This window comes from Mytilus galloprovincialis, chromosome 6 (assembly GCF_965363235.1).
Source record: "Mytilus galloprovincialis chromosome 6, xbMytGall1.hap1.1, whole genome shotgun sequence".
Lineage (NCBI taxonomy): Eukaryota > Metazoa > Mollusca > Bivalvia > Mytilida > Mytilidae > Mytilus > Mytilus galloprovincialis.
The window spans coordinates 93,475,642-93,495,626 of NC_134843.1; the positions used below are offsets into that span (position 1 = coordinate 93,475,642).

At 30.7% G+C, this 19,985-nt stretch overlaps 1 protein-coding gene across 9 annotated transcripts in view; it reads right to left on the bottom strand.

Moving 5' to 3' along the window:
- Nucleotides 1–11,340: 11,340 nt before the first annotated feature.
- LOC143080752 (dynein axonemal heavy chain 5-like) overlaps nucleotides 11,341–19,985 on the bottom strand; it is a 158,550-nt gene continuing 149,905 nt past the window's right edge. For all 9 annotated transcript variants that reach the window (XM_076256762.1, XM_076256760.1, XM_076256761.1 and 6 more), the window contains 9 exons: nucleotides 19,486–19,676; nucleotides 18,941–19,062; nucleotides 17,973–18,294; nucleotides 17,187–17,413; nucleotides 16,290–16,562; nucleotides 15,041–15,303; nucleotides 14,334–14,703; nucleotides 13,022–13,174; nucleotides 11,341–12,757 (listed from right to left, as the gene is read on the bottom strand). In XM_076256762.1, the coding sequence (XP_076112877.1) occupies nucleotides 12,371–12,757; nucleotides 13,022–13,174; nucleotides 14,334–14,703; nucleotides 15,041–15,303; nucleotides 16,290–16,562; nucleotides 17,187–17,413; nucleotides 17,973–18,294; nucleotides 18,941–19,062; nucleotides 19,486–19,676 (2,308 nt within the window). In that variant the 3' untranslated portion in view covers nucleotides 11,341–12,370. The remainder of the gene's footprint in view (nucleotides 12,758–13,021; nucleotides 13,175–14,333; nucleotides 14,704–15,040; nucleotides 15,304–16,289; nucleotides 16,563–17,186; nucleotides 17,414–17,972; nucleotides 18,295–18,940; nucleotides 19,063–19,485; nucleotides 19,677–19,985) is intronic.

The following is a 19,985-nucleotide window of genomic DNA, read 5'->3' on the forward strand; positions in this document are numbered from 1 at the left end:
TATGCGTCATTTTCATCAAATTAGGAAATTTAAAATAAACCATAAATTTGACTGAAACTTCAATTTACAGACCCATTTTCAAGAGTCAAACCCTGCTTTAAAATAAGACCCATTTTGTCAGTGATGATACTTAAATAGAGCCTCAAATGTGCACGTATAGTCATTTTAGGCGAGAAAATTGTTTAAATGAGTGTTTTTCAGTTTGTATTCATGCCCAATTACTTCTGAGACTGCACTGTTTGGAAAAAAAAAGTTGTCTTCTGGGGAATAATTTTAAGCCATTTTTTTTCAAATTGGGATTTTTCTCCAGGGGAAAAAGCCTTTATTCTCCACTAATTTAAGGCAAACAATATCACTGATACAGTATTTTAAAAGTCTTTATATTTGCATTTCCTAACAATGCTTATTCAAAAGTCTTTTGACCGGTTACAATTATGTAGTTTGGCAACATTTTAACCAGATGAATTCAAATACGTTTATCTCTGTTTGATCTCATCCGTATTTTCTGTTTTGTTTGTTTAACTTTTTGTAGTTAAGTTAATTATGTGTCACAGGTAATTTTTTCTTTTCTTTGTTAGTGCGTTTATAACAACAATGTGATGTTAAAATGATCGTCCAGTGAGACAAATATTTCCACTAGATATCCAGATAGATGGTGGTGTAACAGAGGCGGATTTAGGGGGGCAGGGGGCCCACTCCCCAGCCCCCACCCCCTTTTTGGAAAAAAATTGGTTGCTTATATAGGGAATCACTGAAGCGTGACTGGAGCGGGCCCCCTCTTAGGCAGTCAATGGGTCCCACTTAGGAAAATTTCTGGATCTGCCAGTGTGTAAACAACACTATATCAGTCACCGTCGTATGGCCTTCAATAATGAGCAAAACCCATATCACATTGTAGCTATACAAGGCAACGATTTGACTAAAATATTGTGAAATTAAAACCAATAACGAAACCATGCAAAGTAAGACCTATTGTAAAATAAATGAAAAGATAAACTATGTAAGACAGCAACGTGACAACCATAAAATCGAAAACTCTAATTTAGTCCAGATATCCTACAAAAAGTCAGTATAAAAAGGTATAGCTAGAAGGTGTCTTCTCATTTATCCAACTTTTTAAAATAAGGCATTCTCATTTAGCCAACTTTTTATTTTTATTAATTATTAGGTTGTTTGTTTTGTAATAATATGGTGTCTTTATAAAATTTGACAGTAAATTTGTTCCTGTATGTTTTTATATTATCTAAAAAATATTATATAAAAAATAGGCGATAGTAAACTTGTTACATTTTATTTTTAAATAAAAATTAGTTTATATTAAATAATAAATAAATGTTTCATCAATTATACAGAAGAAACCCACAAATCAGATGCTTTTGATTTTGTTTATATATTTACATATATCTACTAAAACACACCCGCGAAATCGTTTAATCTGCGAAAATAAAGTGTATTTGCTTTTTACTATCAATTCTTTGTTCACTAATCAATCCACGGTGGTCATTGATATATCATATAGATCCTCTCTATTTAATATACTTAGTGACGGTCCCCTGATGAATTTTTGTAAAAGATTTTATGACTGGGGAATTTCAGAAAAGGTATCAAAAGTTATAGGTACTTTGGGACAGGACCATTGTTTTTCTAGCCCTGCTCCTGCTTTTTTTCCCCAAAAAGCACATTTTTTTTTCTATTAATTTCAATAATGTAAGCGTTTATCTGTATATTATGAACATTCATTACTAGAAATAAACTTACAATGTAGAGAGTCTTATAACAACAACATGACAACATATTTGTAACGTTCGGAGGACGTGTTTTTCAAAACAAAACTTTACGACAAAAGAGATGATTTCAGCTTTCCAATTGTGAACTTTCCATTTCTAAGTAGCAACATTCCAGCAGCACCTGCATACGGGGTATATATCTCCCAATTGATACGATATTCCCGTGCTTGCATTTCCTATCATGATTTTCTTGATAGAGGGTTACTGCTCACAAGGAAGCTATTAAACCAAGAGTTCCAAATGGTGAAGTTGAAATCATCCCTTCGTAAATTTTACGGACGCCATCACGAGTTGGTTGACCGTTATGGAATAACCGTTTCACAAATGATATCGGTGTTCCTTACGTCGTAACTACAATCCCCTTCCCTTTCATGAATGTGACCTACCGAATTAGACTATTTACCGGATATGTAATCACATAAGCAACACGGCGGGTGCCACATGTGGAGCAGGATCTGCTTACCCTTCCGGAGCACCTGAGATCACCCCTAGTTTTTGGTGGGGTTCGTGTTGTTTATTCTTTAGTTTTCTATGTTGTGTCATGTGTACTATTGTTTTTCTGTTTGTCTTTTTCATTTTTAGCCATGGCGTTGTCAGTTTGTTTTAGATTTATGAGTTTGACTGTCCCTTTGGTATCTTTCGTCCCTCCTTTAGGTACTGCTGCAGAAATGTTATTGACCTCTGGCCAAGGGAAGCTAGCGAAATGGTACGGAACTGTTTGTTATTTATAAATAAACTTGTAATTTTATATCCGGACGCCTTTATTTTCGTTTTTCTCCAAAATTAACACAAACGGAATAATCATAAGAGAGGATGTGAATGCGACTATACGTGGTACCTATAGAATGTTTAATAGTATTGATATATTTTGTTTGAATTTTGTTCTGTTCAGTCTTTGTGTAGTAAAACGTATTCAACTTATATTTTGTCCCATTTGGATCATTTGGTCAGAAAAACAGAAAAAAATACGAATGAAGAGGATCTATAACACAAAAAAAGCTCCATCTCATTGACAAATCTCTTCATGAATAAAAGTGCAACTGATATTTTTCTATCCAGTTCACATTTTAATTAACGGTTAAAAAACTTAAATATACTTTCAAATGATTAAAATTACATTAACTTAATGTCAGTTGCACATTTTAACATGCTATGCTAAATAATACTACAGAAAATTTAATCCGGGTATAATTTTCAGTCTTATTTTTCACCTGTCATTCAACCCAAACTATAATTGAAAAACCCTTTGTTCTTGATTACCTTTGATCTCATCTATCCAACTTTTTTTTTTACCTTTACAACCTAAAATTTTAAAAAGTTGGATAAATGAGAATGAACCAGCTAGAATAACCAGGAACATATATATTAACTATTATTAGATATACTGTTCCCAGGCAGGAGTAACTTAAGTAAAAAAAACTTTCACCAAAAATTAGTTTTTGAAGTGTATTTTATAGCTCCCTTACAGAACTGAAACGTTTGCTGCATTGTTACAGGTTTGCTATAAACAAAAAAGCTTACAGGAACCCTTTGAATAATCTTTGCAGATTTTTGCAGCCAGATTTTTGCTGCAAGCTTGCGGCAAATTTGCAGAAAAAATATGTTTGCAGTAAGACTAGAATATCAGGGATGTTCGCAGCTAGATTAGATTATAGAAATATCAGTTTACAATTCTATGTGTTTGCCAAAATTCCATTGCAAGACTTACAAAAACAAGACTGAGCACGGCTATTTGTAACTTCATGGAAGGTAAATGTTTAAAAATTAAAAATGTTGATGGTGTTTGAGTCATGTTATATATGTGTTAAGTTTGGAAATTAAAAGTTTAGTTTTCAAAGACATTATTAATTTTGTAAGTACGAATTCTTTATAGAAGTGAAATTCCTCCCCTCACAAATTCTACCTGCATGAAGGTTTGAAAAACGTTTTGATAAACTATTATTAACCTTACCTTACTATACATGCACATTTGCACGAAAAATGGTTTGCAGCATGAATGCAGATCTCTAGCACATTTGCAGCAGCCATATGCCGCTAATACAGACTCTGTGCTAGATGCAAATCTACATCAATTTCGCTGATAAAATAAGTGTATCTGATACAACATCTTTAACTATTGCCTCACAATTTAGACCATGGTCCAGCCAATCGATGAAAACTATTTCACTATCATACAAATGACGAAATTCCAAAGCTTAAGATGAAGAACACCATCGTTTGGATAAGTGTTACCGGCATCAAATAGCTCTTTGAATGGGCCAATCACCATTAATTGAAATATAATAGATTCCAGGAAACTTTTGAAATGATATTTCATGTATTTAAATAATAGTTATAATACCTATGATTTGCTTTCTATGTTGCATGTGCTTTGTTGGTATTGATATCTTCTTTTACAGTTTTGCTTGTATGTGTTTTATTTGATAATGTTGCTCTGTGTTCTGTATTGCATGTGTTTTGTTTGTATTGACAACGTCTGCTTTGTATTGCTTGTATGTGTTTTATATGATTATGCTGATTTGCTTTCTATATTGCAAGTGTTTTGTCTATATTGATATCTTCTGATTTTCATGGCTTGTATGTGTTTTAAATGATTATACTGATTTGCTTTCTATATTGCAAGTGTTTTGTCTATATTGATATCTTCTGATTTTCATGGCTTGTATGTGTTTTATATGATTATACTGATTTGCTTTCTATATTGCAAGTGTTTTGTCTATATTGATATCTTCTGATTTTCATGGCTTGTATGTGTTTTATATGATTATACTGATTTGCTTTCTATATTGCAAGTGTTTTGTCTATATTGATATCTTCTGATTTTTATGGCTTGTATGTGTTTTAAATGATTATACTGATTTGCTTTCTATATTGCAAGTGTTTTGTCTATATTGATATCTTCTGATTTTCATGGCTTGTATGTGTTTTAAATGATTATACTGATTTGCTTTCTATATTGCAAGTGTTTTGTCTATATTGATATCTTCTGATTTTCATGGCTTGTATGTGTTTTATATGATTATACTGATTTGCTTTCTATATTGCAAGTGTTTTGTCTATATTGATATCTTCTGATTTTTATGGCTTGCATGTGTTTTATATGATTATACTGATTTGCTTTCTATATTGCAAGTGTTTTGTCTATATTGATATCTTCTGATTTTTATGGCTTGTATGTGTTTTAAATGATTAAACTGATTTGCTTTCTATATTGCAAGTGTTTTGTCTATATTGATATCTTCTGATTTTTATGGCTTGTATGTGTTTTAAATGATTATACTGATTTGCTTTCTATATTGCAAGTGTTTTGTCTATATTGATATCTTCTGATTTTCATGGCTTGTATGTGTTTTAAATGATTATACTGATTTGCTTTCTATATTGCAAGTGTTTTGTCTATATTGATATCTTCTGATTTTTATGGCTTGTATGTGTTTTAAATGATTATGCTGATTTGCTTTCTATATTGCAAGTGTTTTGTCTATATTGATATCTTCTGATTTTCATGGCTTGTATGTGTTTTAAATGATTATACTGATTTGCTTTCTATATTGCAAGTGTTTTGTCTATATTGATATCTTCTGATTTTCATGGCTTGTATGTGTTTTATATGATTATACTGATTTGCTTTCTATATTGCAAGTGTTTTGTCTATATTGATATCTTCTGATTTTCATGGCTTGTATGTGTTTTATATGATTATACTGATTTGCTTTCTATATTGCAAGTGTTTTGTCTATATTGATATCTTCTGATTTTTATGGCTTGTATGTGTTTTAAATGATTATACTGATTTGCTTTCTATATTGCAAGTGTTTTGTCTATATTGATATCTTCTGATTTTCATGGCTTGTATGTGTTTTAAATGATTATACTGATTTGCTTTCTATATTGCAAGTGTTTTGTCTATATTGATATCTTCTGATTTTCATGGCTTGTATGTGTTTTATATGATTATACTGATTTGCTTTCTATATTGCAAGTGTTTTGTCTATATTGATATCTTCTGATTTTTATGGCTTGCATGTGTTTTATATGATTATACTGATTTGCTTTCTATATTGCAAGTGTTTTGTCTATATTGATATCTTCTGATTTTTATGGCTTGCATGTGTTTTATATGATTATACTGATTTGCTTTCTATATTGCAAGTGTTTTGTCTATATTGATATCTTCTGATTTTTATGGCTTGTATGTGTTTTAAATGATTATACTGATTTGCTTTCTATATTGCAAGTGTTTTGTCTATATTGATATCTTCTGATTTTTATGGCTTGTATGTGTTTTATATGATTATACTGATTTGCTTTCTATATTGCAAGTGTTTTGTCTATATTGATATCTTCTGATTTTTATGGCTTGTATGTGTTTTAAATGATTATACTGATTTGCTTTCTATATTGCAAGTGTTTTGTCTATATTGATATCTTCTGATTTTCATGGCTTGTATGTGTTTTAAATGATTATACTGATTTGCTTTCTATATTGCAAGTGTTTTTTCTATATTGATATCTTCTGATTTTTATGGCTTGCATGTGTTTTATATGATTATACTGATTTGCTTTCTATATTGCAAGTGTTTTGTCTATATTGATATCTTCTGATTTTTATGGCTTGTATGTGTTTTAAATGATTATACTGATTTGCTTTCTATATTGCAAGTGTTTTGTCTATATTGATATCTTCTGATTTTTATGGCTTGTATGTGTTTTAAATGATTATACTGATTTGCTTTCTATATTGCAAGTGTTTTGTCTATATTGATATCTTCTGATTTTTATGGCTTGTATGTGTTTTATATGATTATACTGATTTGCTTTCTATATTGCAAGTGTTTTGTCTATATTGATATCTTCTGATTTTTATGGCTTGTATGTGTTTTAAATGATTATACTGATTTGCTTTCTATATTGCAAGTGTTTTGTCTATATTGATATCTTTTGATTTTTATGGCTTGTATGTGTTTTAAATGATTATACTGATTTGCTTTCTATATTGCAAGTGTTTTGTCTACATTGATATCTTCTGATTTTCATGGCTTGTATGTGTTTTAAATGATTATACTGATTTGCTTTCTATATTGCAAGTGTTTTGTCTATATTGATATCTTCTGATTTTTATGGCTTGCATGTGTTTTATATGATTATACTGATTTGCTTTCTATATTGCAAGTGTTTTGTCTATATTGATATCTTCTGATTTTCATGGCTTGTATGTGTTTTAAATGATTATACTGATTTGCTTTCTATATTGCAAGTGTTTTGTCTATATTGATATCTTCTGATTTTTATGGCTTGCATGTGTTTTATATGATTATACTGCTTTGTTTTCTCTATTGCAAGTGTTTTGTCTATATTGATATCTTCTGATTTTTATGGCTTGTATGTGTTTTATATGATTATACTGATTTGCTTTCTATATTGCAAGTGTTTTGTCTATATTGATATCTTCTGATTTTTATGGCTTGTATGTGTTTTAAATGATTATACTGATTTGCTTTCTATATTGCAAGTGTTTTGTCTATATTGATATCTTCTGATTTTCATGGCTTGTATGTGTTTTAAATGATTATACTGATTTGCTTTCTATATTGCAAGTGTTTTGTCTATATTGATATCTTCTGATTTTTATGGCTTGCATGTGTTTTATATGATTATACTGATTTGCTTTCTATATTGCAAGTGTTTTGTCTATATTGATATCTTCTGATTTTTATGGCTTGTATGTGTTTTAAATGATTATACTGATTTGCTTTCTATATTGCAAGTGTTTTGTCTATATTGATATCTTCTGATTTTTATGGCTTGTATGTGTTTTATATGATTATACTGATTTGCTTTCTATATTGCAAGTGTTTTGTCTATATTGATATCTTCTGATTTTTATGGCTTGTATGTGTTTTAAATGATTATACTGATTTGCTTTCTATATTGCAAGTGTTTTGTCTATATTGATATCTTCTACTTTTTATGGCTTGTATGTGTTTTAAATGCATATGCTGCTTTGTTTTCTCTATTACAAGTGTTTTGTCTATATTGATATCTTCTGATTTTTATGGCTTGTATGTGTTTTAAATGATAATGCTGCTTTGTTTTCTCTATTGCAAGTGTTTTGTCTATATTGATATCTTCTACTTTTTATGGCTTGTATTTGTTTTAAATGATAATGCTGCTTTGTTTTCTCTATTGCAAGTGTTTTGTCTATATTGATATCTTCTACTTTTTATGGCTTGTATGTGTTTTAAATGCATATGCTGCTTTGTTTTCTCTATTACAAGTGTTTTGTCTATATTGATATCTTCTACTTTTTATGGCTTGTATGTGTTTTAAATGATAATGCTGCTGTGTTTACTCTATTGCAAGTGTTTTGTCTGTATTGATTTAAATCTTATTCTATGGTTTGTACTTCAAGTTCATTATTTTTTTTCTTGGGTATCAGTTTTAGTGGATTGAGGAAAACTTGCGATTTTGTGGACATTTTATTTTGTGGTTTTGAAAATCTCTTCATACCAAACTTATAGAAAATGTCTTTACACCAAACCTATAGAAAATCTCTTCATACCAAACCTATAGAAAATCTCTTCATACCAAACCTATAGAGAATCTCTTTCTACCAAACCTATAGAAAATCTCTTCCTACCAAACCTATAGAAAATCTCTTTACACCAAACCTATAGAAAATCTCTTCATACCAAACCTATAGAAAATCTCTTCATACCAAACCTATAGAAAATCTCTTTACACCAAACCTATAGAAAATCTCTTCATACCAAACCTATAGAAAATCTCTTCATACCAAACCTATAGAAAATCTCTTTCTACCAAACCTATAGAAAATCTCTTCATACCAAACCTATAGAAAATCTCTTCATACCAAACCTATATAAAATCTCTTCATACCAAACCTATAGAAAATCTCTTTACACCAAACCTATAGAAAATCTCTTCCTACCAAACCTATAGAAAATCTCTTCCTACCAAACCTATAGAAAATCTCTTTACACCAAACCTATAGAAAATCTCTTCATACCAAACCTATAGAAAATCTCTTCATACCAAACCTAAAGAAAATCTCTTTACACCAAACCTATAGAAAATCTCTTCATACCAAACCTATAGAAAATCTCTTCATACCAAACCTAAAGAAAATCTCTTTACACCAAACCTATAGAAAATCTCTTCCTACCAAACCTATAGAAAATCTCTTCATACCAAACCTATAGAAAATCTCTTCATACCAAACCTATAGAAAATCTCTTCCTACCAAACCTATAGAAAATCTCTTCATATCAAACCTATAGAAAATCTCTTCCTACCAAACCTATAGAAAATCTCTTTACACAAAACCTATAGAAAATCTCTTCCTACCAAACCTATAGAAAATCTTTTTACACCAAACCTATAGAAAATCTCTTCATACCAAACATATAGAAAATCTCTTCATACCAAACCTATAGAAAATCTCTTCACACCAAACCTATAGAAAATCTCTTCATACCAAACATATAGAAAATCTCTTCATACCAAACCTATAGAAAATCTCTTCATACCAAACCTATAGAAAATATCTTTTTACACCAAACCTATAGAAAATCTCTTTACACCAAACCTATAGAAAATCTCTTCATACCAAACCTATAGAAAATCTCTTCATACCAAACCTATAGAAAATCTCTTCATACCAAACCTATAGAAAATCTCTTCCTACCAAACCTATAAAAAATCTCTTCCTACCAAACCTATAGAAAATCTCTTCCTACCAAACCCATAGAAAATCTCTTCATACCAAACCTATAGAAAATCTCTTCATACCAAACCTAAAGTAAATCTCTTTACACCAAACCTAAAGAAAATCTCTTCACACCAAACCTATAGAAAATCTCTTCCTACCAAACCTAAAGAAAATCTCTTCACACCAAACCTATAGAAAATCTCTTCATACCAAACATATAGAAAATCTCTTCCTACCAAACCTATAGAAAATCTCTTCCTACCAAACCTATAGAAAATCTCTTCATACCAAACCTATAGAAAATCTCTTCATACCAAACATATAGAAAATCTCTTCATACCAAACCTATAGAAAATCTCTTCATACCAAACCTATAGAGAATCTCTTTCTACCAAACGTATAGAGAATCTCTTCCTACCAAACCTATAGAAAATCTCTTCCTACCAAACATATAGAAAATCTCTTCATACCAAACCTATAGAAAATCTCTTCATACCAAACCTATAGAAAATCTCTTCATACCAAACCTATAGAAAATATCTTCCTACCAAACCTATAGAAAATTTGTTATTCGTTGACCATGTGAATACGTGGTTCACCTGTACCCACAAAAATTGGTATCCAACAAATAATACTGAATCCACAGTATGTGTTTCATATGAATATGCTACCTAATATTCTACTCCACTGATTGCCAAGAGATTTTGTCTCACACGGTAAGATCTGATAAATATACCCAGGACCAAAGTCAAGCCTATTTTGGTTTCAGATTCCAATAAGGGACAAAATCCAAAGATCAGTTACTATCATTTTGAAAAACTGTATTTGATATACTTGTCGTCAAATGTTCTCCAAAAGATACTTTAAAAAAAAAATGCAATAAGTGTAGATTTCAGGTTCATGGACATTTCAAGATCATGGGGCTCAATAGGAATAATAAAACCATATTTTAGCCTTACTTTAAGTTGTACCATGTGATCAGTGATCTTGATAGATTCACATAGATTGTTTGTATTTATGACTATGTAAAGGTAACTGGGCTATAATTGATGAAAAAGTCTCCAAAGAAACATTTCAACCTGTGGGACATAGAATCTTACTTATGGTGTTATTTAAAAAAAAAAACATCAGTCTGTGTCATCAAGACTTGGCTAATATTTCCATTTTCTGTAAAGCCTTTTCTTTGATGCTTATAAGTGTGATTAATAATGTAAAGTCTTTTTGAGAATTAACAGGGACAATTAAGCCCCAAAATGTACCTCATCCTTTAATATAGCCTAAATAACATGAAAACCCTGACTGACATAAGCCTGTAAAAGATGTAAAGACTGAAGAGGTTCATTGCTAGGACAAGATATTTTACATGTTTGTTTTATGTTTGTGTCCAATTATTTGTATTTTGTTTTAGTTGGGTCTTCCTGGCCAAGTCGTCTGTGTAAGTAGTTCATCTACTATAGCGCAAGCCTTTTAACACAGAGGTTGTGAGTTCAAACCCAGCACTCGTGTTCAACTCCAATCTTAATTTACATAAATATATTGCTGTCAGTTTTCTTACTGATGGAGGGTGGTTATCTCTGGGCTTCCTCCATCAATACAGAGTGACTGCTATTATAAAGTAAATAGTGCTGATGGAGGGTGGTTATCTCTGGGCTTCCTCCATCAATACAGAGTGACTGCTATTATAAATCAAATAGTGCTGAAAGTGCCATTAAACACCATCAATCAATCACTTTTTTGTTTTTGCCTTATGTGATCAAATGAATGGTTTGGACAGGTTGGTTGTAATCATCTGTGTGGACTACAAATAAAGTAACTATACAATAAATTTAATATTTTATTCTCTAACAACTTGTTACTATGAACAACTAAAGATAAATAGAATAACAGCATAATGTAAGAGGAAAAAAATGTTTACCACAAGCAAAAATCACCTGGGTATTTATAAATGAAGAAATAATGAATAAAGTTTTCATATCACAACCCTATCATTTCAAGGAGAACTACATATTCAAAAAGAAAATCTTTATATATTTTTTTTGTGTATAAATCTTTCAACTGGACAATGGTGTTTCAAATAATATTTTTAAAAAAAATCAAAAAGTAAAATTTCTTTCATCAATATATTTAAATGGTATATGAAGAGTATCGTAATAATTTATCACATTTGTAGAAAAAAAAATATATAAAGTATTTCTCAAAAAATAGAGAAATAAATTCTGAGTAAACATAAATGTAAAAATACCTTCTTCGATCATGTAATCAGAATATTGAACAAATACTTCAAACAGACAGATTAAGGACAAATCTCTCGTAAGAAAGATACATGTATATAAATAGAAATTTTCAATATATAAAGGACGGATATCTAAAAATAGCATCTATCACAGTCAATACTAATATAAGCAAGGCAAAAATATTTGATTTAATATGTATTTCCACACCTGGTGATTACTTCCCTTTGAAAAGTGTTCTAACTCTATCAGCCACTTGACATTTTGTCACCTTCAACCCTAAAATTCAACTATAAAGTTAATCATAACACAATAAGGATACTTTTCAATCTGATCATTTTTAAGTAATTTAAAAAATCAGAATAGATATTGATGTATTTTTGAATTTCGACATAATATGATATTATTATCACAAACAATTTCATTCAGTGAAGTTGTACACAAGCAGCACATATCAATATACTCTTCTTTAAATTGGAAATATCTTATCATTTCAAAATAATCTTTCAAACAATCAATCAATTTAAAAACCAATATGAAATACATTATGATAGCAATCTACAGAGAGTATAGAAATATAAATATATGATAAAAAAATGTCTATTTTGTAGTTCCATAGTCTACTTAATGTCACAGAGTAAAGCAACCCCACGTAGAACCCAGTGATCAGGGTTTTGTGTGGTCTTTAAAACTACGGTTGCAATGTAAGTCAGATCAGTACGTCTTGGCTTCTTGTAGATCGGACATTGGTACATTCTACTGTCTCCTCCACCGGTACTGTTAATGGCATAAATATGAATGACCGGCATCGACTCAAAGAGAATCTTTGGTTTGGGTTCAATTAATTTACATCCTCTTCGATCCCATCCTGCTCCCTCTAGATACAATCCATACACAAATACACCTTCATTTGGTGGTGTATTGATATCGTCTTTCATGTTGCGTGTGACATCATTGTGGATGATAACAGTATCCAAAGCCCATCCTTTATGTGCACGAGTCACTTCCTGTAAAAAGTAATAATAAATAGGAATCACTGACTGATCTTACTTACTGGATAATAAATGAGTTTACATCACTTTTTTGCATCAATAAAGTAACAGCCAAATTGTAACAATGCAATGGTGGCCTTCGGTTGTTGTCTGCTCTTTGGTTGGGTTGTTGTCTCATTTCCATTCTCAATTTTATTTCCAAAATTTGTTATTAAACTTTTACTAATGAAGTTGGTAGATTATTTACAAGATTAAAAGAAACGAAAAAGATGAACTAACCTGTCTCATAGCTGTGAGGAAACCTTGTGCATTGAAGAAACCAGTCATCCAGAAACAGTTGGGACGACCGTCAAAACACCAGGAATGGAACTGTGTGTTACGGTCTATCATTTCTGTAAACCAAAATCCTAGAGTACTAGAATCCCAAGATATCTAAAAATAGAAAGTAATAGATTGTATTACAAATATTTCAATACATAAAAGTAAACAATCAGTCTCATAAAACATGTTCAACATTTTTAAAATGTAGGATAGTTGGAAATATTGCAATATTCAATCACAATTTCAATAAATGTAAAACCTTTCAAAAAAAGTGATACCCCAATTTCCATGGTAGTTTTTTCATACTTTTTTATTTTTTTATTGCAGGTTTAAGGTATCCAGTTTTTACAAATGATATAATTGTCTCACCTTTGCCCAGGCTTTTGGTATCCTACTTTTACAAATGATATAATTGTCTCACCTTTGCCCAGGCTTTTGGTATCCTACTTTTACAAATGATATAATTGTCTCACCTTTGCCCAGGCTTTTGGTATCCTATTTTTACAAGTAAATTAATTTTCTCACCTTTGCCCAGGCTTTTGGTATCCTATTTTCATATAATTTTCTCATCTTTGCCCAGGCTTTTGGTATCCTATTTTAATATAATTTTCTCACCTTTGCCCAGGCTTTTGGTATCCTATTTTTACAAGTAAATTAATTTTCTCACCTTTGCCCAGGCTTTTGGTATCCTATTTTTACAAGTAAATTAATTTTCTCACCTTTGCCCAGGCTTTTGGTATCCTATTTTTACAAATGATATAATTGTCTCACCTTTGCCCAGGCTTTTGGTATCCTATTTTTACAAGTAAATTAATTTTCTCACCTTTGCCCAGGCTTTTGGTATCCTATTTTCATATAATTTTCTCACCTTTGCCCAGGCTTTTGGTATCCTATTTTAATATAATTTTCTCATCTTTGCCCAGGCTTTTGGTATTCTATTTTAATATAATTTTCTCACCTTTGCCCAGGCTTTTGGTATCCTATTTTTACAAAGTAAATTAATTTTTTCACCTTTGCCCAGGCTTTTGGTATCCTATTTTTACAAGTAAATTAATTTTCTCACCTTTGCCCAGGCTTTTGGTATCCTATTTTTACAAGTAAATTAATTTTCTCCCCTTTGCCCAGGCTTTTGGTATCCTATTTTTACAAATGATATAATTTTCTCATCTTGCCCAGGCTTTTGGTATCCTATTTTTACAAATAAATTAATTGTCTCACCTTTGCCCAGGCTTTGGGTATCCTATTTTTAGAAATGATATAATTTTCTCACCTTTGCCCAAGCTTTTGGTATCCTAGCATCATACATAGAATCTAAAGCATCTCTCAGATTCTCACTCATGATAATGGTTCCATCAATGGCTAGTTTCAAATCGTGAAGTGTGTTACGGACAAGAGAGATAACTTTCTGCATTCTGTCTATTTCTTGACGAAGGAAGATATTCATTGGCTGTAAGATTCCCATCTTGACAAGACGTGCCTTGACTTCATGTGGAATATAATCATTGGGAAGTTTCTCTAACATGTCATCACAAAGTCTGTTGACGATAGCCTCACGTGTCTCACCACCACCAGAACTACTGTCTTTAGGTTGGATCTCTAAGATGGTGTCCAAGATACCTTTAGCTGTCTTACTCTGGTATCTGTCAAACAAAAAAACCAACATCATTTATTTTTTAAATTTTTAGTAAATGAATGTAAGCAGCAGAATGAGCAGTATATAGCTAAGGTCAGTTAACTTTAATGAAATACATACATTGTACCTATAACACAGTCTCTAACATCAACATTTATAAAAATTCTTCTGTTTATATATTATTATGTTTTCATAATAAAATTTTATTTTACTAGAGAATAGAAAAAATAATAATTCAAATGAAAAAAATTAGTTCTCCATTGTGTTTTGACTATTTTCCACCTAAAACAAAATGTCAAGTATAAATTGATCTAAAATCTGATTTCATGTATGTATAAACTTACGTAATATCAGCATTAGGATGAAGACCAAAGACCTCTGGTGTATCTGATGGGGCTAGCGCGTTAATGTATTCATGCCATTCAGCTATCTTATTACATTTAGGTATGTTATATCCCTTGTAGAAGACAAAAGATGGACTAAACATGTTCTCTCCAAACCAAACTTTACAGAAGGTGTTCAGAAGTCGTTTGTCAAAGTCATCAGTTACACGACCACCATATTGGATTTCACCAAACATGTATCGTACACAACTCCAGATTACTCCCTAAAATAATAATTTAAAAAAAATAGTATATTATTATCATACAACATATTTATCAACTATTTAAACCTGTTTTTGTTTGCTTATTAATCCCTATACTATGTAACTATCAAAAGGACTACAATTAAAAGAGTCTTTAAGCCTACAAACTGAGAATAGGGAAATGTTAAAATTTTGTTTTGAAGGGGGCTTGCGGGTCTAAATCATTTTTTTTTCCTAATATAGGATTTCTCTATATTTTTTCATAAATGAACTTTATCATATACTTAATAGAAAAACGAAATAAAAAAATGGGGTCACCGTTCATTTAAGCTCACAATCTGCCTCCAAAAGAAGCATACATTTTTGTTAATATCCTTTTTTTCTGTTGACCTAATAGGAGAAATAAAGGTAATATCGAAATAAAAAAAGAACTAAATTACAGAAATCGCTAAAATTTTACAATTATTTAGTTTATGTAAAGCTTATTTGAAAACAATAATAAAAATTACAGGTCACCAATGAGTTTAAAGAAGATATTTCAATTTTAATGCCAAAAATGGCATTTTTGCAACAAAGGGAGATAATTTTGGAGCTTTATAAATGATGAAAACATTTTAAAAGTCATCTGGGGCCAAACAAAATCGATTTTTTGGTTGATTTTTGTACCATATCATAAAGTTAAAACTAATAGTGTAATAAATAAAATTTGTAATGAAAAAACAAATGTTTAATTTTTTGCCGAAATTTTTGTACCCGCGAGCCTCCTTAATGAAACATGGCTGAAACCTGTCAAAACTATATTCTTCTGGAAATTACCATACTCTCTGGTTTACTCAGCTGTGTCCTAAGATTTGATTCACATAGAAAACTGACAAAGCAGTTTCAAATTAAAGTTTACATTTAGACAAGCACCCCTTGTACCAACTACATATTTGGGGTTAAAAAAGTGTGGACTATACACGACCAAATACGGTATCTGTGTTTTTAACATAAAATACTATACTGACCTTTTTGATATCCATATCATCCAAATGATTCTGTACAAACTGTACGCTAGCATTGAAATCTGATGCATTGAACTCATAGGGGATGTTCCAACCAAGAGGTCCAAACTTCCTACGTTCCTGGACTATGGTATGCATGAAGGAGACTCCATACAACATTGGTTTCCATTGTGGCATGTTAGAAATATCAAGGAAATCCTGAGTAACAGCTGCATAGGTTCGTTTTAATCCAGCTTTCACACCTTGTGGAGGTTCATTGGTGAATTTGATTGATATCTGAAATACAAACATGCAAGTTTAAAATCAGCAGATTTAACCCCAAGATATTTTCCTTCTTCAACTGTTCAAATCGTTTCATAGATACCTTCAATCAATGTGTGCTTTCAATTTCAGAAATTAAATTTTAAGTAGAGAATGAGTATCCTTCCATAATGTTTTCAAACTTCTATTTCTTTTAAAACATTCATGAATAAAACAAAAACTTTCTTATCATAAATCAATTGAACACTGGTAGCAACAAACTTGCACAACTAGAAAATTGTGAGATAAAGGAAATAAACCTTTAAAAAACATGAAATTTATGACAAAAAAGGAAGATAACATTTATTTTTGTGAATTTTTCAACTTTTGCTTTGAGCCTAAAATTTATATTTCAATTTCTAGGCCAATTTACATTTTAACTTCTTATGCATATAAAGTATGAAAATGTTCATAGGAAGTGTATCAAAATTCTAATAAAGAAATTGAAGTTGTATGCCTTTGAATATAAAAGATTATAATCCATATGGTTACAAATTAATATTCAATTATATTTATTTAAATTCTTAGATTTGAATATATTTTGGTTTTAAAAACATTTTTCATATAGAATAATCTGTTAGCCTTTTTGTTTATTATTACCTGTAAGAAATTGATTGGGAACTTAGGATGGACTTCTGTTGTCACCCAAAGACGGAAATCTTCATGCATATGTTCTGTTTCTACAATCTGGTCGAAGATTTCGTAGATATAGTCTAATGACAAATGACAATTCTGCAGCAATAACCAGCCTCCATTTGCTATCATCTGTTGCATCAGACGACGTGCATGTACCTCTTGACCTTGACCCATAGATATGTAATGGTAGTCTGCAAAGAATATTTCAGATAAAAACATGAATATTTATTGCCTTCATTTCAGATTTCACACATTACAAGCAAAATTAAAAATATTATATTTACTCAAAAGTCACAAAAAAGAACTGCAAATTTAACCCTTTAATGATTAAGTTCAATTAATGTCTTCCACTTCCAGTTCTATTTGTATTTTTCATCATAGAATTCACTTTGGAAAAATAAAATAATTTTTTTTTAGTATTTAAACTTCTGTGGTATGACAAATAGCGAATATCAATACTTCAATTCAACTTGGTAATTTCACTTTAAAAAAATTTAATGTGTGCAAGAAAACAATTGTTTCAATGACACAAACAGTACTTTGTTGTATAAAAATAAATAAAAAATCAGCAACCTCTGCCAAAATATACCAATTTTTGTTTTTATATTGCTGTCAGGTCTGTCTCATTGCGTTACGCCATATCTCCTTTTATCAACATAAACTGTTCATGTCACAAAATTATAAAATAAACCCTAGTTAAATAGCAATGTCTTAGTACACTTATTGATCCAAGAAATAAAACCAACTGACCTAGTTTATGTTTCTTTGCCAATGCCTCAATATTATTGGTAGGGTCTGATCCCATAGATAACAAACAGACCAACGCAGTTCTAGGTGAACTCTCATACCACATCTTCTCCAAATCTAAAATGACGCCCTCAGCATACTTATCACCAAGAGTATCAGCAATATACTTTCTGGCCTGGGCCATGACACGATCGGGGCACCAACTCCGTACTAACAACAGACGTCTGAAAACATCCAGTGAGTTGTTGTAGCCATCAGGAATGATCTCATCCTCGGGAGCCTCTTTATCAAACCACTGTTTCCATTGTTTCTCATTTCTCGTTACCTATCATAAAAATATACATATTAACTATTAGCTTGATCAACAAGATAAACTGTGCAATATCATACAATTTTTCTTTCAACTTTGATTAAACATTTGTCAATAATAACTTTAAAACAAAGATTGAGTAGTTAACTTCATTCTCATACATTTTATCTATCATTGTTTAATATATCTAACTTTTTTTATACTTGGAATTAAACAAAACACTTGAATCTGTGGATATATTCCAACCTACTGAAATAATATTTGCAATTTACCTCTACAGAAAATTTAAATCTGAGAAAACAAAACTTCATGACACACCCCACTTTAAATTTAAGGTACAAACAGAAAGTAGATGAATCAAAATTACATTATAGCATGTCACATCAGAGAATAGAAGTTGAAGACCAATTGGTGGCCTTGTTTATGCTCTTTGTTTGGGGTTTAGTCCCTTTGATACATTACCCATTTCCATGCTCTATTCTATATGTTAATTTTATTCCCTTATTATTAATATTCGGGGAAATTTAGTGCTTTGCCTTTGTTAGATATTTGTCAATTGTAGCATGCTGACTATTGTTGCTTTTGCGTTTTTTTGTAGTAGGATTGCTGTCTCAGTGCCAAATACCAACATCTCCTTAAACTCATATAAAACAAAGCCTACCTGTTCAGTAATACCAGAAAACTGATGTAAATTGCTGAGCTCTACCAAGTTTAACCAGGTCAAGTCTACAATCCATTTATGTGGTTTGGGCTGTACTACATTCAAATCCAAGGAGGCACCACCTAAAATCATAAACACACATAATTAGACCACTTAGTCATTCATTGATTCATTAACTTATACTGTCAATTCAGAAATTATTGCGATGTTTTTATTATTGTGAAAAATGCGACAAGGTTATAATCACAATAATTTAAACTCGCATTTTGAAATTTTTAATATGAATTAAACAGGATTTTTCTGAATATTGCAAAAATTAAAATCATATTTTAGTCTAAATGACAAAATTGCAATAATAAATGCATGCAATAATTTCTGAATTTACAGTATATGATTATTAACTGAGAATGTTTCACAGAAATTGAATATTTCACATTTCACACAAAGGCTGTGAAAAATCAAGTCGTTTCTTGAATGTGCTTGCACAACATTTTATCTCCAGTGAAAATAGTTTAGTTATTTTAAAATATAAAATTTTAATTTACCCTTGATCAAGGTCATAAACTCATCATGTTTGATCTTTCCCAAAGCAAGGTCAATCTTCAAGGCCAACAACAAGGTGAAGGTCATCTTGTCACACTCATACAGTCCTCTAACAGAATACTTGAACACTTCAAATGTCATAAACTCAATAATATTTGTTATTCTCTTCTGTGTGATTGGTGATTTCTGGGACCTGTACAAAAAAATAATTACATTTAAATAAAGTCTATTTTTTGTCTAAAAGTTATATATACTTGAATATTGAAAGTCTGAAATTTCTAGTATTTCTCCTGGAAGAGACCAAAGTAAAATGAAATGATGTGAAAAGTAGTCATGAAAGTACATTTTTCACATACATTTGATTAGTAAATATTAAAATTGATTATTGTCAAAATAAGTCAACAGGAAAAAGTCACCAGAGTTTATACAACTGTATACTATTCCCTTAAACAACACTTCACACTTTGTAATATATACCCCTTCATTTTCGGGGCCTTTTATA